The following is a 27,775-nucleotide window of genomic DNA, read 5'->3' as shown; positions in this document are numbered from 1 at the left end:
GGGAAATATTACGCGGCCGATCGTCGAAGTGGGTTGAAAGCGTTGAAGTGGACTCTGCAGCGGGGCCGCGACGTATTTGTGCCGTTCACGGCGGAGTGATTGCGTCGAGCGAAGGGAACGTGAACTGGACAGGAGAGTCAGAAAGAGAGAAGATGACGAAGTGACAGGAGAGAGACACGCGGACACGGTCGAAGCGAGAACACCGCGTGTGTGGCAGGCGGGAAACTTGAAGGACGAACGGGAATCCGCGATGTGTGGGCGCTCTTCAGCTCTCATGCCCACGTGTAACTGTAACCAACCGTGCCACGTGCACTGCCCATGCACCAGGGGCGCCGAGCTGCGCCGCGACACCTGACCAAGGGGAACTCGTCAATGGCCCAATCCACGAGAAATCGTACTTTTTGGAGCAGCTTGAAGAATTTTTATGAAATTTTGATATAGGTACTGTAGTCTTTAGCGGTATTTTAAGGTTATGAAAATTGTTGATTTTATGGATATTTGAAAAATGGCACTAATTTTTGTTGAAAAGTTGTGACTCGTAATTCTTTGGTTGATTGGTGCGTATGTATTATTCGTGTCCCATGAGAAGTAATCTTGAAAGTATTGGTCCTAATGGATTCCAGGGGATTTCTCATGGGGCACGAATGAAACATATGGGCCGAGCGAAAATCGTTTTTAATATTTGGTGGTTTCGATGTGTCTGTTACAAATAGAAGTTATTTTGATCATTAAGGAATCGAACATTTTTTAAACCATTTTTTTGTATTTTAGTGATTAGTGAAAGGGTTAAACCAGCAAACTCGAGAAGGTTTTGGTTACTTACAGTAAAGACGTGGAACTACTGAATTAAAGTTTCTTTAATTTAGAACAAATTTTCTTTGAGAATATTTCGTACGATTATTTTAAACAAATACGATTGTATGATAGTATAGATCAATTGGAAAATTTGAAAAAGTAGGGAATATAGTTCTTATATTCGTAGAAAAATTATTTGAATAGAATTCCATCATAACTCGATAGAAGAAAGTTGATTATCAAAATCGTAAATTCGTGATTTCGTTGTGAAAACTTGGAGTAGTTACTTCAGATATGCTAAGAAAGTTTAGAACCTGATGAGTTTATTGTCGTTGGAGAAATGATTTCTCGAGATGAAGCAATTTATATACAATCACTTTCAATCCAGTTATTTTAATTACTTCAGCAGTCTTGCAGATTATCATTAAACTATTACTAGTTTATCATTAATACATAAAACTATGCCAATTATATTATGTTTCAAATATTCTCGTCATAATCGATTTCCACATTTTGTTCAAGTTTATTGCAAACGTAAATTTTGTGACTTAGAGTTATTATACAGAGTGTTTGACAATATGTGTCAGAAAATGTAAAGGGTGATTTTACACGTCCAAGTAGGTCGAAAATCAAGAATAATGAAATTGCTTTTGAAGCCTCATTTCAGAGTTATCAGTTGTTCCAAAAACGTCTAAAATTCGCGTGAAATGTGTCTGACTAAGGAGTTATTCCACTGCGAATGTGCATTAGTCAAGTCAGTAGAATAAGTCTCGAGTCAGACACATTTCACTTGTACTTTACGCCTATAACACGAAAACGAAACCCCAATCGCAATTTCGACTATTTTCATTGCTGTCTTATTTGAGTATGTAGAATCACTTTTTCAAATTTTTAACATACAATATTCTATTTATAGTATCTATGGTATTTGTCTGTCAAAAAATTGTACAAAATCGATAACACAACTAATGAAATCGTTATTCGTTCTTTACCTTCACTTTATACATTCAATAATTCATTCCAATTATATTTCAAATTCCAGTTTCGATTACATAACTCCATTCATACTGTTACAAGCATTCCTCTACGTTTCACGATTTGAGCCATCGCGGCACAGAGGCTCATCATTAAATCAACCTTCAGGTACTTCAGAATCAATGGCGTTTCATTATTCAGGATCCCAAGCGTGCAGTCAGCTTGCGCACAAGCCAGAAATCGATTGATGCTTTTGATACATCCCTGGTCGTGTTCGATTCCCTGGTGTCACCACCTTCACGACCTTACGTATTACGCGTTAAAGGATATTGCGTGGTTATTCAAGACCATAGTTACCTCTAAATAGAAAGCTGGTATTTACCATAATTACACAGCCATCGCAGAAGTGAATGGGAGTGAAGTAGACGAGAACCAGCGACTGTCTGAGCACTCATAACATTTGCATTGAACTAAACAAAGCGCGCTCACTGTAGAATTTCTTCTTACACGCGACCTAAAAGTCTTTAGATGTATGTTGTTAGCACGTTTGGTTCTGGACAGATAAATGTGAATGCATCATAGTGAAAAGCAGTATTCTTTTTGCGTATGTCATTGGTTAATCGTTGCCAGACCAAGATGGAATTATTTTGTTGAGCTCTTAGAAGTCAAATACAGAGTTAAAGGAATTGGAAAACAGCAATTGGAATGACAACATAAAAAACATCGGTAATCTGAAAGTTAAAAAATTGAATCTTCAGCATTTTAAATTAGAAAATTTATGATAAGCTTTGAATGTTCCAATATTTAAAAGTTAAAAATTGAAATATCTGAGGAATTTGACGATCTCATAATTTCGTAATAATAAATTTCGTAGTGATATAACGTTGAATATTTAAATATTTGTTATTTTGAAGATTTGAATATTTGAAAATTTTTATTTAAACGTCTTATTACTTGAAATTTTAGAAACTTAGAAATCTTACTATTTGAAGATTTGACAACTCGAGTATTAGAACATGTAGAAATTCAAAAATTTCTAAATTTATGCAATTGAAAATTTGAACTGTTGATTATTTGGAAACTTGATAATATTTTAAAAATTTCAGTATAATTAGAAACTGGATAATTTTCTAATTGGCACGTACAGAGTAAATTTAGTTATTAATATTACACTTGAAGAGCTCTCCTAGCGAACCTCATATTTCAGAGGACTTTTTCAAGTTTTTTTACAAGGACGAGAGTGAGAGACAATAGTGGAAAATCTGAACAGGTTTTATTATTTGCCTTTCGCGTTTCTTTGAAAAGAAAAAAGAATTTGCGAATGTGCGTAACACTATCTCGAAGTCCATAGAGGAAGTCCAATTAGCAGGAGTAGCGGAATATTTTGCATTTGCTTTGCAACTCAAAGCCATAAAGTGGACTGCAATTTAAGGACTGCATCTAATAAACAAGTGCAATGGTGATCTCATTCATGAATATGTAATTTCCTTCTTGAGATTCTTTCTTCCACATGAACTATTATTTAACTCAAAAGTTATTTTCATAACAAAAATTCTGCTGCTATGAAATCCCTGAAGCACTTTTAACCACGTGGAATAATGTTTCGCGAACCTTCGGTAACTTCATCTCTACCTCTCAAATGAAGAGTAATTGTTAATTAAACTTTCCTTATTGTAAGTAGCTTGTCAGTTTACAATAATTACAGTAACCAGTGCAGCGAGTAACTGCAAACTCTGAGAAGAAATATTTATTAAACTCTCGTGATCATAGAATGTTATTTTACTGTATCAGTTACTCATCGAAATCATTTCCTCTCGTTAAATTAATTACTTCACCGGCTGTGATCGTTCCTTGAACATGTTCCATTGCTCTGAACGCAGAAGACTCTCGCGTTAATGGTCCGTAAAATTAGTTACACCGACTTCGTGCCTAGCTTGTACGTACAAAGCTGCCACGACCTTAGTGTATCATTAGCGCGTAATTGATGCTATTAGCCTAACAACAATACCGTCGTAGCAGACTCTTTTACAACATATTCGCAGATTATTCTTCGAGTTTGCAGGGGAACCGAAAAAGAGGAAGTCGAAGTTGACAGGTGCTTTCAATGAACATTATTCTTTTATTAATATTTATTATGGAAATTACATATTAATTCAAACATTAATATTTGGTATTAAAGATGGCGTAATTACTACAGATTGAGCTGAAAAATTGCGAGTGTTTTGTACACTGATATTAATCACAGCAAACTTATTATTTATTATTGTAATTAAAAGGTGTGTTTCACTTACTTACTTCACATTATTTTTTATATAAGTTTATTTGTACATTGTTAGTAATATATTGTGCTTCATATTGTTAACGTCCATTTATTTTGATATATTCGTGTTTATACGCTCTATTATTTCTCTTTATAGTGTTCTCCTGTTGCGTTAACCCTTCTTTTATCTGCCACTGTATCTTCCTACAGTGATTGTCTGAAGAAGGATGTAGCATTCTACAACTATGTAGTATGATTATCTAAATACAAAAAAGAAAACAGTTCATCAACACCTTTATAAGCAAAGATAGAAAACAACAAACTCTCAAACGCTCCAATGTCCTAATATAAATGCAAATTATAGTAAATTCTGCATCGATAAAAGAAACTGTACATACACCATGCACATGGCGATCAGTTTAACTGGAAACCTTCTAATGAGTATTGGCAGCATTAACAATAAATGTTGCCAACACTCAGTTAAAGTTTCTGGGACCTCATAATTAATATATCGGAGCATACAGTTTTAGGTTGTTTACTTACTGGGACAGTTGACGTAATAAACGTTTAGGTATCGGGACATTTACCTCATGGTATGGAAAAGGGTCTAAAAAGAATGCAAAAAACTGCTATGATTAAAATTCTCCAGTTAAACTGATCACCCCGTGTAGTCCCTATAATAAATTAAAACTCTAAGAGTACCAAAGCAAAGAAGAGCTCTTAACGAAAAAATATTCTCTTGAACGCGTTGCAGCCAAGGCGTCTGCAAGTGCAGGACAGGCCTCGGTGCATCGCGGATGCTGCACGTGTGCGCTGCGCTTGAGAAGCAGCGGCTCGAGGTCTTTAGCCGCCTAATGGCGGATGTGCCCTCGTCTTCGGCGCGGCTTTCCCCCAATTTGCGTCAATTGACGACACGGATACCCGAGCCGCGAGAAAAGACGCGGAGGACACGTGATGGCGACTAGGACGAACGGGGGTCGTAATTGAAGTTACTGTCGCTGTGGCTGCCCGCGTCTGACACCAGAGACGCGCGCTGGCATTATGCAACCGCTTACCACTGCACTTGGAACGCGTCGTTAAGCTCGCTGACCACTGTCCGCTGCTCAGAGACGCGGAAATGCGGGCCCTCCTTTATGCCAATGGCATTCCACCAGCGTTGCATTGAGTAACGACGCGTTACCGAGAAGCTATGATGTCCTGGTCGTGACTAGGAATGCACGAAAAGTGTGCACACTGTGTACAATAAGCATGGTAAGCCTTGTTCGGATTCGTCGAGCTACGTATACTCAAGCCACTTGTAGTCTAGTAGCTTGATGTTAAGTTTGTGCTCACACAAGTCAAGTTACTTGACTTCGAGTTGCTTGAGTCGAAAAGTAACTGGAATCCAAGGTGTCATGCGAAAATGAAAAATGGCGTAGGAAGAAGTGGCACACGCTGGTTAGTTGGTTATGTGTTTTTCAAACAAGACATGCACTTTTGTGTCTCTCATGATAGTATCCTCAGTTTCTGGGACCTCACAATTAAAATATCGAAGCATACAGTTTTAGATTGTTTACTTACTGGGACATTTGACGTATTAAACGTTTAGGTATTGGGACATTTACCTCATGGTATGGAAAAGGGTCTAAAAAGAATGCAGAAAACTGTTATGATTAAAGTTTATTGCACTCTTAACAACAGGTGTAATAATGAAAAATGTTATATATATATTTCTGGACTCACCTGAAATATATTTTATCAGATAGTGCAAGGAGTAAGACGTAAAGTAAAGGGTTTATTCTTGCCACTTAGTAGTTCTACTATCATCTCGTATTAGCTGCAAACTCCTAACAGTACATTCGCAGTGATTCTGATTTTAGATAGAGGTAATTTTTCATTTCAGCTTACGGTGCTTCTATCTTTCTAATCTGAACAGGAAGCTGTTAAATAGTTTCGAAATCATGTATACCATTTCTATCAGCAATTGACTGCCTATATTTGTCGGTAATCATCTGTGAAAGTTGTAGAATTTTAATGTGATTGCGGTCTTGGTGTCGTTAAATGTTCTAGTTAATAAGGGAATTATATGAGCTGCTAATGGATCATATAGTACAAGAAGAAAGGGTGTAGAGATTATATCAGTGACTTTTATGGTTACTAAAAGCTTGCAATAGATCTCAGGGTGCTATATGAGTTGTTACTTGGGTTTAAATAGTTAACGTTTTTTCCGCATTCTTACTTTTACAACTCTATTTGCATTTGTATGTTAAGTAATATTTCATAACCCTTAAAATACTAACGTAGTTTTACTCGAGCAGCATGTTGAAACATCTGCAACGTGTGTAGCAATTATTCAATTAATTTAGTCTAATTGCAAGTAGCTTTACCAAAAACAGAATTTATTATCTTACATTATGGACTTAATTACTCTATTAATCATGTCATACGACTTAATTCTGTCTAAATGAAAAAGAATCTGGGATCTCGAAAACGATTCATAGAAAAATGAGACTTATTAGTGTTGCAAAAATTGCTTCATAATTCCGTTTAAATAAATTTTGTTCGTAATAAGAAATTCAAAAATTAAATTTAAGTGACTTTAGTTTATAATAAACAGAAAATATTTCACCACTTAAGTGATCACTAGGTTGCGATTGTTATGCAATTATTGGGGATTAAATGTGCAACAAAGTATAAAATGCACATTCTGTGCAAATATTGTACAATATTTAAAAAGTGATAAAATCTTTGTTTTACTTCCTTTTCTTTAGTCCCGTTTCCAAAAACATAAAATTGAATAATATGAATTTCACAATCTACTCATTACATCCAATAATAAAAGTACAAATCCATAAGATTCCTATCAAACTGACGCTGTTCCTGCTCGTAGTACCAAAAGTATGATTATCAACCCTTAATGAATTCCACAAACAGTTTCCTCAATATAAACACACAGCTCACTGGCCACAAGTTTATAACCAGTAATAGACCTCTAGAATTAACTCCTTTATTAATAACCCACTTTCCCTGATCAAGGATGCAAGTTAAGGTGTCCAAAATCAAACTTCATTAGCATCGAATAATTCCAAGCTATAGCAAATATAACAGCGAGCTTACAGCGAAGAGATACCGTTACCAGATCGCCACTTTCCACCATCATATTCTCAGTCTCTCCTACTCCGATCGCCTAGGATCGCGTGCAAGGACTTCATTTAAATTATACACCGAGTTTCATTGCAAAATATCGCGTGGGCGTGATATATACGTCCCCCCTGTGTTTCTTAACGTGGCCACGGTATAAGGCAATCGTACGCTGTTTTTCATCGTCGGTGTGCCTAGGCATCGTAACGGGCCGATGGTAATGTTACAAATGGACGTCCCTTCGCGAGACAAGAAATTTCATTAAAAGCTAGAGCCGCTGGTTCGAATCGATCCCATCGGACGTTGCAGTCGGTTCTCCCTATCTCCATCATCGGAAGAGAGCCTCTTGTGCTCGCGTAGACTCGTTTCTATCATCCCGCCTCTCCTTGACCCTCTTTCCCGAGTACGATGCACTTCTCTCATATTTTCGTTTAGAATTTTAAAATATCCAACGCCTGTTTACTATTCGAGAGCAGCGCGATTGCTTCACGCTTCGCGCGCGCGAAAAATTCATTTTATTTCAATTCCGCGCTGCGGTTCAGATCTATCGGAAAATGTATCAAAGGTCTGTCGTTACGGTGCAGAGACTTGCTGGGGTTAAAGAGGAAATTGAAGGGGATGTTGCTGTTTCGAAAGTTCCTAACTCGAAATGCTCTGATTGGTAGACAGGGAGGAAGGACCTGAGATTAGGGAGTAGAGTGTTTTCTCGTTTTAAGCTTGCTGGTTCCAGTTCTTGGTTTCTTGTTTTCACTCCTGAAAAGATAACACGTTTTGAGTGTTCTGTAAGGTTGTTACTGTCGAGTGACGAGTTTATAGCGGGTAGATTCTTTATAGTGTTTTAGTTTAAAGGACATCAGTTTCTTTGTTACAAAAATGTTGCAAAAACACAGAATGAGGAATTGTACTATTATATGTAAGATTCTGATTTTAAATTTAATTGGTTATAATAATAAGCATATGTTGCAATGATTAAGCTTTAAGGTTTGTATGCAAGTCTATGCAATTACAAAATAACATAATTAAAAAAGAAACGGGTTCTTGAGTTACGACAATATTATTATTATTGAATAATAATTATTATTGAATATTGAATAATATATTGAATAATAATTGAATTATTATTATTGAATATTAAAGGAACACTTTAGTTCTGACTTTGGTCTTGAATTGTTTAACGAAGTTCCTACTGTAGTATAATATCTGTATACTCAGAATAGAATAATTTTAATTCTGCATTCTACCCAAGTATTAAACCCAAATATATTTAATTCATATATTCAACCCAAGTCCATTTTTTACTGCATTTTCTTCCTTCTATTAGAATAACAGACATTTAATTAAGATAGGTTATAAGTGAAGAAAATTTAGTACTATAAATTACTTCAAATACTATCTTAAGAAATGGGTAATCGCATTTGTTTTTTGGCTCTCCTGAAATATAACAAATAAGGACTTAGGTCACGTTGTCTTTCAGGAACAGAATTCATTCAAAGTAATTTCAAAATTTATCGTAACAGTAAATAGTATTCTTATAACACTCTACTATACTCCAGCTATTATTTAATTTTCAAGCTACAAACAGCTTTAAGGTGACATATGACAGAAACTACAGGAGAGAAATCCAGTGAATTGAGCCAATGACTCCGAGAGTGAAAATACTTTTTGTGTCCACTCGACTCCTGTTCTCATGAACACACATATGGTGAACCGTTGTTGGAGCGTTAATAACCGAAGGAGCATACGCGCGTAGGCCAGCCACACGTTCCTCTCTGTCTATTCTTTGTTTCACGACAGCATTAGGTCCCGTTAACGTCTTTGTATGCCATATGGAAATCTCACGCGAGACCTCGAAGCTCCTCGTTGTGCATTTCACTGAGCGCGGACAACGGCGTCAGAAAATGTCCGCTGGTTCTGTCCGACTCTCCCATAGCTTCTCTTTTACGGTTTCGTTCCTCAGTTATAATATTTTCGAAGACATTGGCGCATTTAACAGCTGCGAAAAAGATAAAAGAGTTTGACACTAAAACACAATGGGGCAAAAATTACTTTCTCGTTTCAAGAACTGTATGTTTTATTTTAGAATAAATGTTGGAATATTTGTTCTGTTTCAAAAAAAAGGTATTACACATAAGTTTATAATGAATGAGGATTCTGGTTACCAGAGTACGAGAATTGTGGAAATTTGATCTTGAATGTAACTGAATAATTGTTTCAGAGATATTACAAATGTTAAAGTCTATCTGCAGCCTGCATTTGGGCGTTAATTACTAGGTTGATAAGCTGTTGATAATTCGTGGTGGTAAGCTGAATACTATGAGTGAGTTGGAACACATCATTGGGGAAATAAATAGTGTATCACCTAGACCATTAATGGAAGTAATTTAGTAATAAATGGTGCTCGTGGAGAATTAAGAAGAGACTATTTAGTGGATGAAATGTTCTATGTATCTAATTCGATAAACTACTCACATTAGTAAATAATTTTCTAATTAAAGTTTACATTTTTACTTATTTTTATAGAAATTATCGTAAGAGGAATGAATATGTTCAGATCAGTCCATAAATAAGAATCTTTCACTTTCAAGAAAATGAATATTTAGAGTCATTCATGCTTAATTACTGATATACACATCTTTGCCTTCTACGACCATCTTTTATCTTCAAGATACTTTTTCAACTCATTCTGTAAAAAAATATTTACTCTTTTTGTGGAATTGATATAATAACTTGAGCTTCTTACAGATAAGCTTTTTATCTTTTATCGTGAATATGCCAAATTATCAGAATTATCAGGTTTAAATATCGATATACGGGAAGTCGATTATAAAATTGAAGGAAACTCCGTTCAGTTTGTAATTGAATTGCACCCAGCCATGATCGATTTTGAGAATACTGTTAGGTTATATAACATGTTAATGGCTTTGCAAAGCAACATATTACAAGCCTCTATTGAAGAATTAACATCAAAGGTTCGTGTATTTTTGACAACAATTTTGTAACTATTTTTCTATTATCTTAAAGAATATCTCTCATATGAAGTTTCAGTGTCAATAAATTTTGCAGTGTTACACTTTCTGGAAGTTATACATTTTCAGAAATCTCACTCAACTACTACTTTATCAGTGAAATTAAAAACGAAGCAAAAATATTTCAAAATAAAATCATGTGAGAATGGAAGGGTTAATATAATATTGTTGAATGAATATTAATGGATGACAATAGGTAATGAAAAAACGAGTTTTGCAAATACTATGTTCTTTAAATAAAAAAAAGAAACGCTTGAAAAATGTCGAATGTGTCCAATTCGCACAAGTCGCGAAAAGACAACGATCTAGACTTCTCGATAAACGCTCGATAGTGAACGCAAACTGTTTTCGCAGCTGTATTGCAAACGAAAACAAATCTTGATTACTCGAGACGAGCTATGCGCTCTAATGTAAACCAGACACTAAATTTGGACATCCTGCAAAGATAGACTTCCGTTTCTCGAAACTGTCAGTCGTAACTCAAAAAATATTACCAATTTCAAATATTTCCTATGTTCCTACTTACTCTCGAAACCGAAGTAACCTCATCAATAAAAAGCTTACATCTTCCTCATAATCATAATTATATGCAAAATTCCAAGAGATAATAATTTCATAAAACTTTCCCGAAATTAGAGTCATATCGAAGTTGGAGCTATAAAAACTTTCACGAAAAAAAGATTGGAACGTGAAACTATGATTTGTTCTGAAACTCAGCACACGAATGCTACGAACGATTTTTTCCGCTTTTCATCCGGCTTTTGAAGCTTGCACTATACATCCGACGCCTCCTCATCACGCCAGGAGCTCTCTCCGACGTTTTAGCCAGGGAAATCGATCGATCATTTCCCATGTGTTCCTCTCCTTATGCGCAAGCTTCATGACATTGGGAAACGCTTTTAAGCGGTAATTCCCCGAACAAGTGCTTTCCGATCAGTGCACTCACTGCATTTCAGGCAGCCTCGATATTTCCCTGGCATCATTTGTCCAGAAAGTATCGATTATTCGAGTACTTTGGAATTATTAATATGTATCGAACATCGACGCTACCAACGAGTTAGGTATTTTGTTAATGATGAAGAACGTTGAAATTTGTTGAATTCTTCAATTGCAGCCTTTTATTTGTAAATATGTTAAGGGTAGGTAAAGGGGTTAAATTTATTTATTTTAGCTTCTAGAATTTCTGCATATAGGACATTTAATTTTTATTAATAGTGGTTATTTTTGTTCGTGTATTAGTTTACGTTGAAAACTCTGAAATTAAGAAAATTCGTTTTAGCAAGCTAATAAATGGTTTTAATCTGTTATATGCTAAGCATGACTGTTATTGGCAACAATTATGAAAAAAGGATCCCATCAATGCACAATGATTACGTTATAAAACGCGAATCGCGAATTGCGTAACGTGGAAGTTGTAATTAGCATGCTGTAGTCTCACGTTTAATGTATGGACTGTACTTAATGGAGTTTTCACGTTCTTAAAAAACCTAGAAATTACTAAGATTAATTGCAACGTTGTATGTAAATTTCTACTTTTAGCTCTCTCGCGATTTGACTTGAAAATTTTACTCATAAATGATGCAGGAATTGATCAAATACTTTACTTCATTAAGTATAATAATTCTTTATTTCGTCACAGAAATATAAGTAAAATGTTTAATTAATGAGAAGAGATTTTCCTGATCACATTAAGATTATTCAGAAATTAAGAATGAAGTACCTGATTTGCATTTTTCTCGAAAGACTTCGCACATTAGCTATGCACAGCAGTGCAGATGCTAATTTTGCATACATAAAAAGATAAAAAGTATGACATAAAATTTCTCTTTATGATACTCCCTTTCCAACAAAATTAAATTTAACATATTCTCTTGAACTGTCCTAAATATCCTAAACCTCGTACTAAATTTCAAATACGTCAAACTCTAGACAACAACCTCAACAATAGTAAACAATTATCTAATGTCTTTTCACTTCTAAAACACTCCTCACTCTATAAGCTCTAACAATCATATTATTTCCATCTACAATAGTCGTCGCTGAGAACCAAGACGCAGTCAATGTGACGTTAAAAAATTCATTTAAAAAAACTCTATTGTATTCCTATCTACACCAGTGCCTCTTAAGGAGAACACTTTCTACTTTCCACAATAAAAACAGAGTTCTCTCTACTTAAAAACAGAAGCTCCCCCTTTCTGACTATAATAACCCAAATTTCAAGGGTAGAATGATCCTCCATTCCTCATAGTTTCACCACTCGTTGTTGGAGCACTCCACGTGCAGTCTCTAAATGTTATTGTTGACAAGAAATCCTTGAGGTCGACTGTACATCATTACTGACTTGTTGCCTTCTGCTTGCAGCCGCCGGAGAACGAGCTGCAGAAAGTTGGTGAACGGGTACCAAGCGAACACGAACTCAGAGTGCAGAGATCTCTGCAGCGGCTGAATGTCCCCGATTGGTACAAGAATTCTCCCGCGGCTCGCGATGGTTTCCGATTGAAGAGGCACTCGGACGCGTCGCAACACGGAGGATGGCGTGCTCTGGGCTCGAAAACTACTTCTCTATCGTCTCTTTCCTCGTCTTCCAACAGACAACCAACTGCAGGTAACTACTTCCATGGAATCGCTATTTGTGTTTGCTCTTCACGTTCCTCTATCTAGTCTACGTTTTTGTTCGATTTTTCGACGGTTGACGATGATACAAAGCGAATCGAATTGAATTTGTTAATGGAGGAGAGGGAACTGTTTGCTCATTTTTATGGGAAAGTCACTGTATTTATACTTAGGTATACTATAGTGTTTGGTGGCGTGAGAAGTGTTCGTCAATGAATTTTATTACAGAAATTAATTAACTGAATATTTGTGAATTTTCTATGTGCTATTATAGATTATTTTTTATAATATTATTGTAGATATTGTATTAGATATATTCTATTGTAATAGTGACACTGTGTTAGTTGAGGGTTAATTCTGTGACTGGTATGCTAAAGAAAATTGAAAATTGCTAAGACATACTTGTCTAGTGATTCTCGTTCTTCATAGGGCTTCCTTTAATTTAGTTTTTGATAATTTTTTATTTTCAAGTATGTAAATACCCAGTACTATTTTTACAAATTTTTCCACACTTATAATTATTGAATGAAGACTCAAATAAAGTAAATGTCCACTGGGACATTAGTTGACCATGTCCTATATGTAAATACCTTAATTCTATTCAGCTCTAGACTTAAATTCTAATATATTAGGTATATCTAATTAAAGACAAGAACTAGGTTCATAAAATAGTAGCTTGGGTAGTTGGAACCTCATAATTTAAGTATCAGAACATGCAGTTTTAGATTGTTCACTTACTGGGACATTTGGTATCTTTGCGTTGAGGTATTGGAACACTTACCTTACGATTTTGTTATTTTTTATCTTCATCTTATTTCAATATCTAGCCAGATATGTTTCATATTACCCAGTGTATCGTCGTGTCACGTTTTTGTTTAAAAAAATTCTGTTTTGTTAAGTATGAAGCTATGTATCTACACTGAGGCAACAACAAGAAATATGTTGTCTCCTCTCATATAAAAAATAAGAAAAACGTAGGATACTTTTGAAGAACAGGTTCTAGACACAAAACCAATAAGAAGTTCAAGTGCACATATGTTCGCACACGCTTAGTCCTTTAGTTCCTCGTTACAAGCAAGATGCAACAAAATGTTGCACATCATTGCCTCAATGTAGACATGGCTTTACATATCCCCAAAGTTCAACACCAATTTTCAGGGCTGCCCTGTATACTTCAATGTCAGCAAATTCTTGCTGTCCCCCTGTTGAACCCTTGACTGCACGAAAGATACCATTGATCCTCCTCAACAACAATAGTTCTTCAAAAAATTGTACGTTCGTATCGAAATCGAGCACGATTCCCAGAAAACGTCGCAGTATCGCCGCGCCTGTTCTCCCAGTTAAAAAGACAAGGAGTGTCCGAAATTAGCACGTAGCGAGCAGAGTGTCGGCCAATTTCATTTACGCGCGTTTCCACTTCTCTACGAACGACATAGTCGCGGATAGTCTCTGGGCACGGCGGGTAATGGTTAATAGGAAGCGGCTAATAAATTTAGCAGGGCAAGTTAACTCGATTAATTCCTCGGCCCTGCCAGTCGTCTGCTGACGACCAGGGAATGTGCAGAGCCAACCCACGCTTCGCTTGCCGCGCTGGGGGTTAGCTACTGAGTACTGAGGTACCCTGAGAACGTTCAAGGGCGCTTCTAACGGGGGAACAGAGTTTACTAAGGGAGAGTCCTAATTACGAGATTTAAAAGGCAGCCGCTGGTGACGGTAGACTGACTGCCTGACTGGATTGAGCTGGCGGCAGCGGAGAGATTGCTCCTGTGGTTTTTCTGTTTTGGCATTCAGGGCGGTGTGAATATTGAAGCATGATGTGGGTGAAGATGGTAGGAGCAACATGGGATACTCTTTGTTTTTTGATCTATGAAGTGTCAGGATAAAAAGGATAAAAATAAATATTATTTAATGTGCTTGGTAAGATATTTAATGAATTAGTAATTAAATACGTATTCTAACGCAATACAAATGACAGTACTTGACATTTAATGAAATTCATTACTGGTTCTTAACTTTTTTCAAATGTATATTTCTTGTGATCGAACAAGTGTCAAATAATTTTGAATGCTTCTTTTTCTTTTTTTAATTTTTTCTGTATGTATATGTATGTATGTACATATTCGTTCCCTACTTTCATCATTACTTTTACAATTTTAAATATTCTTTCTATTAGTAATTAATACTTCTATTATACAAAATATTATATTTTTTCATTGTCTTTCTAGAATCCTTTCAAATTCCCAAAAATTGACTGGAACTTTCAGAACGAAATACAGTGAAGACACATAGATATTTGAATTACCTAACAATTTCGAGGATTTAAATCATTATTCACACCATCGTCACTCCTCGAAAGTATCAAACATTTCTCGCGTCAACACTGTTCCACTGTGCCATAATCCAAAACGCAATTATGCGCCTAACCCTAAGTCGACCATACTATCGAGGCCAAATGAAAGAAAGCACTAAAACTCGTTACCAGAAGCATATCAGAGTGTATCGCGGATCAGTGGCTAGTATCATTAAATTTGAACGTTCTCGTGCCTTCTCATCACGCCAGTGTCAGACAACTGACGTGCTTTTATATTCCATTGCTGAAAGCTTCCCCAGCAACATATTACTCGACTTACAAAAACGTCGATCAAAGTCTTCCACTGAATCCATTTCCAAGACGGATCAAGTAACGCGTCGCATGTAAAACGAGTCCAGATTCCAACGCGGTATCGCTGTATGCGTGCTCTAGCCTTTAAACTTGAAACTATAGATTTCGCCTGCATCGCATACCAACCGCGTTCCTCGGTAAACAATCGGAGAACTTCCGTGCGATAATTTTATTTTCTGCCTCTGTTGAACCTAGTAGCTAAAGGGAACGTGTGTTTTTCAGTGTAATGTCAAAATTACTGTTGACTGATTCAATAGAAAGATATGCTGTTTGTTTAATGAATATACACGTATACATCTAATATTGTTAATCTATACCCTGATAGGTGAAATGGAATTGCACTTCTTAAAATTAGAAAATAACGTAATCCTTTGATAAGAAATATCGCACCTCGTGAAGAATCGCTACCCAAGTCGAAAAAATATAATTCTTGAAAAGAAGGGAAAAAGAATTCCTATTTATAAATGTGTTAGCTACAATTTATTCTAAAATCTTTTATGCAAAATTGAAGATGATGAATTTACGGTGCTGACAGAATTTATTGCACTATTTGGATACTAGTGAAAAATTGTCAAGGTTCAGAGTTCCATATTTGTGTTAACACTATGACGACCGACTAGTTACGAAAATGATTTAAAATGGCGTCAAGCAGTCGTCAAAGTGTTAATATTCACTAAAAGTCAATGCAATAAAAAGTGTGGTAAAACATGAGCTTATACATTTTGATTTCTCTGCGATTTTACTTCAGTAGTATCCAAGGAATATAATCATCCCCTGAATAAGGGGTTGTCGAATCGTAAAAATTTAAAAATCGCAAAAATCGTAAGCAATAGTGCAGGTTAACATATTTTGAACAAAATTTTTTTTCTAAAAATGATTTTGATTGGTTCTGATTTTGCTCAGAAACAGATTCGAGCACAGAAATATGAACAAGTACCCTGTGACATACACTACAAAAATATAAGATAATTATATCATAATATGGCACACATAACAGCTCTGTGATAACACTTTCGGTGAATTTGTTTACAGGTGCCCTTCTAAGTCCAAGTCCCACGCCACCTGTATTCTCGAGATGGAGCACCAGTCTGCTGAACAGTGCCGGAAGTTCGCCAGCAAGTTCGGCGAGGTCGTCCTTCAACCATCGGCAGCCGTACTTGGGCTGGCGTTCCCAGGAACGATTAACCAACCCACGAACACCGGCCGAACGTCTTGCTCAGGGTATTCTTCCCCAGTTGCAGGCAGCAAATAAGGTTCGTAATTTATTGAACCACTTAGAAAATTAGGTTCGCGATTAGCCCTACGAAATACTAGGAATCAATAACAAACTGCTCTTTTAGTCTCTTGGATAAGGCTTTCCTAGGACAGGGAGGGATCATATCTCTCGTTTCTTTATGCAGGTATATAAATATTAGATATAAGAATGGGTGACTATAGATATACAGGGTGTTCCATCTGAGACAAGTTGGCTAATATTCTCTAGTTTATGACGACATGATAAGTACTTCATGTAGGATTTGAATAGGTCAGAGAGCAGATATAATGCAAGGAAAATGTTTCCTTTTTCTGTTATTCTGCATATTTTTTGACGTGGAGAGTGGTGAAAGTGTCTTGGTAGAATTGTTTTCACATAATTTGTACTCGTTGTATATGTATAGATTAAGTATGTATGTATGAAATATTTTGTCTAGAATTGAAGAAGACATTTAGATTTATTTATTATTAATATTACATTACTTGATTGAATGATAACTATAACATTACGTGATTCATAAGTTAAATATGAATTTTGCTTAAAAAGGCTCTGAGTCAAATAACATGGTTAATAATTAGGAGGTTTGCTTTAAACAAGTTACTTTTATAAACAGAATTAGTAGTAGTAGGTGAATATTTTTGACATTTATCAGCATAAAAAAGTGGCTGCAATTTGAATATTAGACATTTTTTAAATTGATAGAATAAATATAGTATATTACAGTGAATAGGTATACACAAATGTGGCTAATTTTTCGAAACATTTTCAGGAAATAATTTTAAATTAATTTTCGTAAATTACAATATTTGTGAACTTTTTGAGGTAAAAATTTCTTTTACCTTTACTGTAGATATTCGCTGAAAACCTGCTCCGAAGATACTGGCGCCATGGACACATTGTTAAATGAGTAATTTAAAATTAAACATGCAACTACTCGAAGCAGTGTGCTATTTTTAGGTCGGTGTTTTCGCTCGTATCGAATTATTCGTAAATTTGAAAAGCAAAATTTGGCCTCGAACCTACGATACGACCGTGACTGACCCTTGCCCCGCCCACGTTCTCTTAGCTTTCCTCTTTGTCCAATTTATTTTTAATTTGCGCAGACAGCGCGCAACTGCAGCAAGATTTCTATAATTAGAAATTCTGGCAGATATCCTCGGTTTTGGCGTCTCGTGGCCTTTGCAACCCGCGACAAATTGACTGTTACATGAAACGCCCCTCTCTAAAGTTAACTCGGCAATCGATACCATTTTATTAACAAAGCTCGATTATTTCATTAGAGAAAAATTGGTTTCCTATAAAACTCGTTATATTATAAAACTTCTACTTCCCTGTTATTGATAGATATTTAAAAAATAGATAAAAAAGTTAAAATTATGAGATTTCGTTTTTTGACATACTTATCTAGTTTCTTTCGTGATATGATATTCATAAGTATGATTTTAGGATCCAGTAGTAGCTTGTGTAATCTCATGATTGCAGTTATATAAAAACATGAACAATTCTGGAGCATTTGAATGTGCTCCTTTCACTGTTAATGAAATCTGTAGTTAGTGCTTGTGCAAAACATAAGGTATCTGGAATAAACCAATCTAATATTTAATAACTCTATCAAATATAATAATTATAATATTGTATAGAGTATATCGGTTTCGAAGAAAAGCAAGTAATAGTTACTATAAAATATAGATAATGACAAAAATTAAAAATTCAAGACAGAACTAGTTTGCTCTCCTTTGTGCACTACAATCTTCATAACTTGGACAGTAAACTTAGTAACAATAAATATAAAATTTTCCTGTACCTTTAATAATCTAAAATGTAGCATCAAACAAGCCTCACAAAAATTACTATCTTTATTGGCTTTACAAATTTTTTTAATTGAAATTGCAAAATTCTATTGAAGTTTCTCCCAAGATATGTGTATGATCATAGTTAGAAGTCATTTGATCTTTCAACAAAAGCAAAATTGTAGATATACTCAACAAATCTTTCCTGCCTTCATTTAAAATGGAACATAAAGGATCATTTTTTACCTTAGTAGTCTGAAAAAGTGATTAGATATAAAATTTGCTAAATAGAGTTTTAGAACCAAAAAATTGATGCTTCAGGGCTCTCATAGCACTTCAAGGATTGTCCCAACAGAATTTAGCTTGTTCAAGCTTAATGCGAAAGACAAACGTAAATTTTGTGATCATCAAGTAACCAATCCACAGTTTCAATTTTCCCATTCCTCCCTGTCATCGTCATTTTTCTAATAGACATCCTAGGCCCAATCGTAATCTCCCTCATCAGTCCAAGCATATCTGTGAACAAAGAAATGATACAACGTTTTCCCTCGCAGCAACAGCAACAGCAACAACACCAGCACCAGCAGACAACGAATCAGCAGCTAGAAGTGAGGAACTCGATAAAGGAAGTAACCTCGGCCATTGTGCACTACGTGCAAAGCGGTCAGGAGGTTGCTGGAGGTGGCAGGCTGTCGCCTCGACCTCGACCTGAAGACTGGGACGACAGGGGCGGAGCAAGGTCGACCAGCCCCAGAGGTGAGCACTAAACAACCCATGCCAAAAACCATCCCACCACCACCAACCATCACCACTTTTACTCTCTACGACAAAGGTAATTTTGAGTTTTCCCATCTTGATGTGTTCTCTGTGCCTCTGCATCTGTCTCTGCGCGCGCGCGCCCACCTAGTCGCCTACTCTCTCTACTCTTCTCTCTTGTTCGTTCGGGTGTTTTTTAATCACTCTCCGCCTCTCTCAATCCGATCGAATGCTCGCAAATAGCGAGGAAGAAAACGCAACACGTCTCTCTCTTCGTCTCTTCTCTCGATCCGTGTTGTTCCCGCTCGTTTCTGTCGCTGGTTCAAAGCACCGCCATCTCTGTCCCCAGTGCTCTGTTTACTAACGAAAATTGCACCGAAAGCCCGCCCTCATTCAACCTAACCGCCGCCTTTGATGGACAGAGAACTAGGATCCTCGCCTGCGTGTGCGGGCTCATTCATTCTGCGAATGCTGCACTTGAACGTGCTTGCCATAACGGTCGGATCTATTCAAAGTATCGCGGCTCCTTCGTTAACATGCAAGCTCCGCCATTCTTTTCCGTTGGAACGCTCCTCTGGAATTTGTACCATTGGGAGCTGGTGAGTTGGCGAGGAGAGGAGCAACATTTCGCAAGCTCTGCTTAGCTGCCTTGGGGTCATTCTACTTGAGGATTTGTGAGGAATCCCTAATTTTGGAGATACTCACAGGGGCTGGATTATCTAAAGGAGAGGATACGCTGATTTAGCTGGTGTCAGGGAAAGTGGACAATAGATGGATCATGGATTCTGCTCGAAGCAATAGGATTCGCATTCTGTTAACTCTCCAGCTTAACAGCTCCCAACTTTATCTACTGTACGTGGCTGGAAAGAGGTTTCACAGAAGAAATGAGACAAGGTTACGTGTCCACCTGAGAGAAAACTATCGTAAATTGCTCTCAGGAGTACTCTCAGTATATCTATCTGGGCAGGTAACTGCGAGTTACTCTCAACAAAGTGTCTAATAGTGAATATACTACCTTAGGGTACTCCCAAGAGCAACACACGATAGTTTCCTCTCAGGTGGACACGTACCTTAAGGGTATCAATTACTGTGTGCTGATCGATTACTGTTCTCACTCTTTTATTTTCACCATGTAACAAGGCGTAGCACTATTAAACTGAAAATATTTTATTTAATTAAAAAAGCATAAATGGTTTTAGTTTAATATTGTTACGTTTTGTTCTGTGTGAAGCTAAAAAGAGAGACACAGAAATTAATCAGTACACTGAAATTGGCATTCTTACTCTAGCTTTTATTGATCAGAGTTGAAAGAGTCATGTCTTAGCTGATATTTATATTTGGAGTTAGTGTTATTATTGATTGAATATAATGTATTCACTGAATCGAAGGACTCCTGTCTTTCTACGGCTCCGAGGGATTTCTTTCTAATTTTGTATTATACATGTTCTTGCACGAAATTGATGGATTTCTGTTTGAGAGAACTGAGCACCACCGATTCTTGTCACAGACTTTTCGAGCAGTCTTGCGAGCTGGTTGAACCCTACGAAAGGTGCGACTGTGAGGTAGAACAAATATTCTTATCGCTGATCTTGAGGTTCCTCGAAAGAGGAGATTGAACTATGAGAGAGAGAGAAATTTCATTCTTTATTAGAGATTCAGAAGGGTGTTTCAAATTTGGTGGTCCGAGCGAGATTTAACCCCTTACTGCACGAGTCATTTTTGACGCGAAGAGCACTGTTCAAGCGAGGTTTTTTGAGAATTTTATTCTGTTTATAGTATTGTAAAATGTAGAATCACTTGCTAATTTTTATAAAAGTTGTATTGTGTAAGAAGACTGGAGAAAAATTCGAAATGGTTAATGTTAAAAATAATTTCAATTTTTGAAATTCGTATTTCTTGTAAGGGAAGATTTTTCTAAATTTAGTTTTTGGAATAGTTTAGAATACCAAACTGCAAAATTGAATTTTCTCTTTACCTACAGGCAAATTATCGATTATGCAATGAATAAATTTTTGTTATTCTTTTTGTTTGCACATTTTGTCTATTGAAGTGACACATTTTTATTATCTGAATGTTTAATTTAAATTCCCCTGAAATTCACGACAACTATATTTTATTCAATTATATTGACGTTTTCCATATTTTAAAATGACGCAATTAAAAATAAAAAATCTAAATATTATTTCAAACAGTTATTATATATCTTGATTTGAAATTAAATTTGTCCAGGTTTGTGTAGAAGTAATACAGTCTCTACAATTCCTTCACAAAGCCTGAAATATTTCAGTTGATCAATATCAGTAAATTATTTCTTGCTCCATTCTTAATTCAACTCTTTCGTGCTAAATGCACGGTGTTCGGCAACAGGTGTCAGAAATTTGAAAAGGTCATTCTTTACATCAAAACTAGGCGAAAATATAAAGCAATGAAATACATTCAAGGTTTCATTTCTGAGATATTAATTATTAAAGAATTGTCTAAAGCGCACATGAGATACGTCTGACCAGACTCATTCTACTAGCGTCGTCTGGTAGTAGAATAAGTCTCAAAGTCAGACGCATTCCAGGCGCTCAGGTGAACCTTTAATAACCAATAACTCGAAAACTAAGACCCAAACGCTATTTTGTGGCTCTTAATTTTCGCTTTATTTTATTACACAGAACCACTCTCCCAAATTTCGTACACCCTGCAGAGTGTGAAATACGAAAAAAAGGAAACAAATGACTACACCAGCTAATGGTTAAAAATACTCAAATCAATAAACCTCAAAAGAAAAGAGTGTTCGCATAGCAGATATGGCACGTTGTAGTAAAGGGTTAACAGTGTCACTCGAAAGGATACCGTGAGCAGCACAGCAAGCGTCGCGGCGATGGAGATGTCCCGCGCGATCGACAGCGACAAGCCCCCAGTGCCAATCAACCGAGACCTAGGTTGCCACGAAAATTCCCGAAATGCGTTAGGGGGCAGCCTTGACACTAAATCGCGCGTCCCGAGCAGCCACGTATCCGAGCAAGGTCGAGTCGAGTCGCAGAGGAAAAGCAGCGGTCGGCCAACGAAAGGCGGAAAGATCCTCGGCTCCCTCGCGACCAATCTGACCTCCGTCGCTTCTTCGGCGCTCAATCCGCCTCTGAAAGTATGCAGAGTCGGCAGGTCGCTATTTCGATAGCCTTGTAGCCACGTAGTCGTCGCGCCACCGAAATAGATCACTCCGAGTCGTTTAAATCGCCACCCCTCTGTCTTCGCTGCTCTCGGCCGAACTTGTCCGACGCTCCGCTGACCTTAAGACGGAATTAAAACAAACATCGAGCGAACAGCGTGAAGATAACACGTGGCTGTCGTTACCTTCGATACACAGACGCCTCTAGATCGCCTGTTTCATCGATTGTTCTCTGCTCGATGTATTTGCATCGGCGCATCAACATCGGTGCATTAGCGGATGGACTGTAACTGTTCACCGATGATACATACATGCACAGTGTGTTTGAAAAATATGGGGGCTATGTTGACCCTTTGTCTTATGAACTTTTCTTATATTCCACGAATTCAAGTTTAGTTAAGTGGAAGGAAGGTATATTAGTTTATTATTGAAAATTATATAATCAAACTAACTTGGAACTAGCTACCATCAGTGTGTACTTTTGATATTTTGATTTAGTACTTGTATGTGCATCTTGGGATGCTTTCATTCCATTTGAAAATATTAAAATAGAGGTGCAGTTTTTTACAATATATCCTATCAATATATATATATATATATTTTTTTTTAATTAAAATGTCTGTGTAACTTGAATCTTTTTTTACTTCAAAATTCGATATCCCAAAGAATTAATACTACATTGCATTCGATCAGCCTATGTAGTATAAATAGAGTTTTGAATATTTGTTTTCAGAAACACCTAGGATACAGAGTTGTATTTGAATTTTAAGCTGAAAAGCAAATATACTATTTGTTCACTCGTCCTGTTCACCTAATTTAATACTGTGTACCTAATTACTTCTGGTTTCGAGAATTCAAAATTCCAATAAGAGAAACTTATTTCTATCACATTCCAACCGTGCAAGCAATCATGACTAGGCTACTCAAGACGATTCGAAAAGCAGGTTCTCTACAACCTATCCATGCAATAGTGGACGATAATCAACTTTCCATTAATGCTGAAGGAACATATTTCGAACATCGAATCAATATTCGAATGCACATGTATCTTCAGCCCTGCTATATTTCAAACACACTGTATACATACGTTTGCGTGAACCCAACATGCGTGGACGCTTGGTTTCGCTACGTTTTGTATGATACTAACTCAACGTGTTCTATGATGTACGACTTGTCAATAACGTATGTAACGTCACAACTGTAATTGAACTGTGTCGAACCTGTATACCAGCTTGTTTGCGTTGTGATTAATATTTCCGTGATCAGCTTCACTAATACGAATTAATCTGAGAGTTGAATCGTGTTGTCTTGAGGATTGCCGAGGTTCTAGATAACTTTGAACCGTGGTAAAAGCGGCAAAGATGTGACGAGAACAAGGGAATGTGTTTTTATATTTGTGAAATATTAAACTCAAAGAATATTGTCATGTATAATTTAGTGGACAGAATAACAGAAGAAGAATATCTTTGAGATAGTAACGTTCTTTTATGTTCTCTTAAATGGGACTTCGCGAAGTACCCCAGAAATAAATGGTCAAACTTTGGAAGCTCGTTCTATTCACCTTAAGGTTGAAAAAGTCGGGTCACAGGGTCTTATATTCAGAAACGCTCTTTTTTTTAGTGTAATGAATATCTAGCCATTTAGTGTCGAAGATAGCATCCTGGTTAATAGTATCTTTGTTCAGAAAAGCTGAACAGACTGATCATTTACGTTTACCTTAACCTGAGACTTTTCTGTAAAGTCCTACCTCGTGTAGAAGGTCAGGAAAGAAGGTCAGTTCTAAAAATTTTAAACTAGAATAAAAATTACAGCAGAAGATTTAGCCACACTAATTTTTTACCTATAAGTAGTTAATTTCATTAATATATGTATCTATAAGATACAGTTTTAATATATCTTTAGTAGATTCATACATATCTAATTCTAAATATTTCTAAAAAGCTTCTACTCTTCTGCAGGACCCTCATGAAATTACACTTTCTTTGTATTTGTCTAATATTTTTAATTTACCATTGACTACAAAATTCTATGCAAATATTTTTAATGATATATACTACTTACTGACAAAAAATTAAGCTGCATTGAGACATGATAAAGTTAAATATTTCTTTTTCAGAACAAGAGTACAAGTAGAATAACCATGTAGAATAAACTCCTAAAAGTCCTGCAGAATTTTGCTTCAAATAAATTACATGGAATCGAGCTTTTCATATTGACTCAATACAATTTCAACAAAACACTCTCTACAAATAATTTTACACAGTTATTTATTTTTCTGAATAAGTTTGTAAAAGTTAAATTTATAGATTTTTTATTAAAAACTAAATTTTTATATAAATTTACAGAATTAAATTTCTAACAAATTTTGTACAAATTAATTTCTTAAGAAGCTTCATAGAATTAAACTAACGAAAAGTACTTTTGCAAAATTAAATTTCTAAATATGTTTGCAAAAATTGAATCTTTAGATCATTTAGTACCATCTTAATTTCTATGCAATTTCTGCAGAATTAAATTTTTAAACACTTTGATAGAAATCAAATTTCTAAGAAATTTCTAGAGTACTTAAAGTCTAAGCATTATTGTGAAAATTAAATTTCTGTGTTCGTTTGCAGAATTAAATTTACGAATAAGTTTATCAAAATTAGATCTGTAGACAATTTTGAAACAACTAAATTTCTAAATAATTCCACAGAATTAAGTTTCCACCCATTTCTGCACAAATTCAATTTTTAATAAACTTCAACAAAAGTAAATTTCTAAGCAATTTATTGAAAAACTCAATGTCTGATCAACTTTGTAAATTTTTAAATAATTTTCTGAAAAACGCGCTATTTAAGAAACTTAGCAAAATGAAATTTCTAAGTAATTCTGCAAAAATCAAATTTCTAAATAACTTCGCAAATAAAAGGGCCTTCCCAAAACCTGTTGCAGCACAAGATGAGCGCATAGCAAATATAAAAACGCATTTCCTGAGTCTATTCCATGAACCTAAAAAGTCGTAGATAATCCACATAACGCAAATACTCGCATTACCACGTTTCCGCTCGGTTCCGCGAGCCTCCTGCGAAGAGTCCTTTGCGGGTCTAGCTGATAGCAGAAGCCAGTCGGCGTTGCCGGCGGCTTCTCGATGGTGCATCTAATGAAATGAAACTTCTCCTCGAAGGGAGCGTGAAGCTGTGTTGGATGGAGAGCTCGTTCGTCGGCACGAGACCCGTGGACTCGCCAGAGACGCCGATGAGCCTGGCGACAGAAACAGACTGCTGTCCCGTCTGCAACGCCACGGCAAACGAGTCCTGCAGTTGCGTCGACTCCGCGACTTCCGGTCTGTTCCTGGACCTGACGCCGACGCGCGACGACGGCCAGCACCAGCAGCAGCAGCTAGGCGGCGTCGGCAGCCTATGCCCGTCGCCCTCCTCGTCACTCAATTATCACCACCACCATCACCATCATCATCGTCAGCTTCACCATCCGCAGTCGCAGCAGCAACAGCCACGCCATCACCGCGGTGAGTTGTTGCTCGCCTAGCGGAAAGCCAGAAACAAACGAGATCAAACGAGCGAACACGTACAGTCGCGAACCTCCTCTTCTACTTGTTCTTTCGGCCACAGGGAACACGATCGCTCGCGTTCCAAAGATACCAGACGATACCTCGACGCGTCGTTCCGCCGCTACGATCGATCTAAGCTGACGAAGACGATTTACATGGTGCCTGCAACCGCTACACACATTGTTGCCTCTAGGGTACAGACGCTTGGGACGCTCGTCCACTGTTTTAAAATTCTTTCTTTGGTTCTTGAGACTGCAGCTATGGCTTAGCTGTTCGAGCCTTGGTTCTTGTCAGTTCTAGGAGGATGCTTCTAGGTTCTTGCAGAATGGGGGATGAAACGCTGTGGTAATAAAAATAGAAGAAAGGTAATATCGTCTAGGGAAGCCTTAAGAAATTATAAATATTGGCCGATCAATTTGTGTATGTAATTTTTTGACAAATTCCCAGTGTTGGCTCTATAAATCATATCAGTGTTTCACTCTTGTTACATATAGCTTCTTGAAAAATAGATGATAGGATATTGTGGTAGTTAAGATGAAAGAAGGTTAATGCCACTGTCTAGGGGAGCCTTAAGAAATACTGGGTGATCAATTTGTATAATTTTTCGACGAATTCCTAGTGTCGGTTGTGTATAAATCGTAGATCTTGTTTATATCGTTTCTGGACCACTTCTCGGAAGTGTTCTCGAATTCTGCGCGATTTTTCTCCGCGACTTGGCAGGGAGCAGCGAACGATCTTCTTGGAAACTCTTGTGACGTAGTTTCGAGACTGGTCTGCTCAGACTGCGTCAATTACGCCCGCTGTCATCGGCGTCTTTGGCACCGGCTGCTCTCTCAATCGACGAAGTGTAACTCGTTTCCTCACGGACAATATGATCTCACGGTTCCCATGTGACTTCGAGATCGTTATTTTTTAGGGTCAAACTTCGCGAGCTTGATCGTCGTATCGATTTCAATTTCGATCGTAAGGAAATATTATTTTTGTACCTTGTTATACGTGTATGTACGAAGAAGCATGAGTATTTAAATTTTGAGCAAGTCACCTTTGATTTGTTGAAAAGCGAGGATACAATTCAGTTGTCGCGAACGCTTTCGCTTTATTGTATATATGATTTTCGCGCGGACAAATTGCGCGCTACTTTTTATTTTACACGTTGCACAAAGGTATTTTGAATGATGAGAATTGAATCAATTTTTGGATAATGGCATGTACAGGGTGATTCTAATTGTAGTCGATGCTTTGAAGGCTAAATTTCAAATAGACGAGAAGAAAATATGTTTCGACTTCATGCAATGAATTGTTACAAATTAATGAAGATCGTTGGCTAATTTCATTTAGCTTCAGTGAATGATAATGTAATGAATGTCGTTAACAATGCTGCGTTTGAAATTTGCAGTGCTTTAGCATTTCAGTCTAGAATACTTTATACTTATTAAATTTTTGTATGATTGAATGATTGAAAATTCTGAATACAAATAAGGTACCAATGTTAAATATTTTTATTCATCGTTATTGAGAAATTGTGCTAATGTTGAAATACCTCTTTGAAATATTTTTCTACTGTCAATAAAAGAAATATTTAGGTATTCTATGTGTTCTAATCTTCGCTATAAGTTCAAAAGTATGTAACGAAGCTTATTATGAATTAATAACCAGAAAATGTATAATTCTATTATTTCAAAGTTCTCATAAAAAGAAGAAGTCAATCACTGTCTTCAGCCTGCTATAATTTAAAAATTATAAAATGTACAAATTTTGCTCAAATTTATCCTTTAAAATATTGAGATGTTCGAAAATACTGAATCATCCTGTATAC

At 36.5% G+C, this 27,775-nt stretch overlaps 1 protein-coding gene across 6 annotated transcripts in view; it reads left to right on the top strand.

Annotated features, from left to right (window-relative positions):
* LOC143178352 (uncharacterized) overlaps positions 1 to 27,775 on the top strand; it is a 116,053-nt gene that overhangs the window by 72,389 nt on the left and 15,889 nt on the right. For 4 of the 6 annotated variants that reach the window (XM_076376945.1, XM_076376943.1, XM_076376949.1 and 1 more), the window contains exons 7-10: positions 12,538 to 12,781; positions 16,484 to 16,704; positions 19,051 to 19,252; positions 25,576 to 25,917. In XM_076376945.1, the coding sequence (XP_076233060.1) occupies positions 12,538 to 12,781; positions 16,484 to 16,704; positions 19,051 to 19,252; positions 25,576 to 25,917 (1,009 nt within the window). The remainder of the gene's footprint in view (positions 1 to 12,537; positions 12,782 to 16,483; positions 16,705 to 19,050; positions 19,253 to 25,575; positions 25,918 to 27,775) is intronic. The other 2 variants (XM_076376947.1, XM_076376946.1) reach the window with 1 other exon arrangement.

This window comes from Calliopsis andreniformis, chromosome 4 (assembly GCF_051401765.1).
Source record: "Calliopsis andreniformis isolate RMS-2024a chromosome 4, iyCalAndr_principal, whole genome shotgun sequence".
Taxonomy (NCBI): Eukaryota; Metazoa; Arthropoda; class Insecta; order Hymenoptera; family Andrenidae; genus Calliopsis; species Calliopsis andreniformis.
Note: the sequence above shows the minus strand (reverse complement) of the source record. Positions and strands in the feature narration are given on the sequence as shown.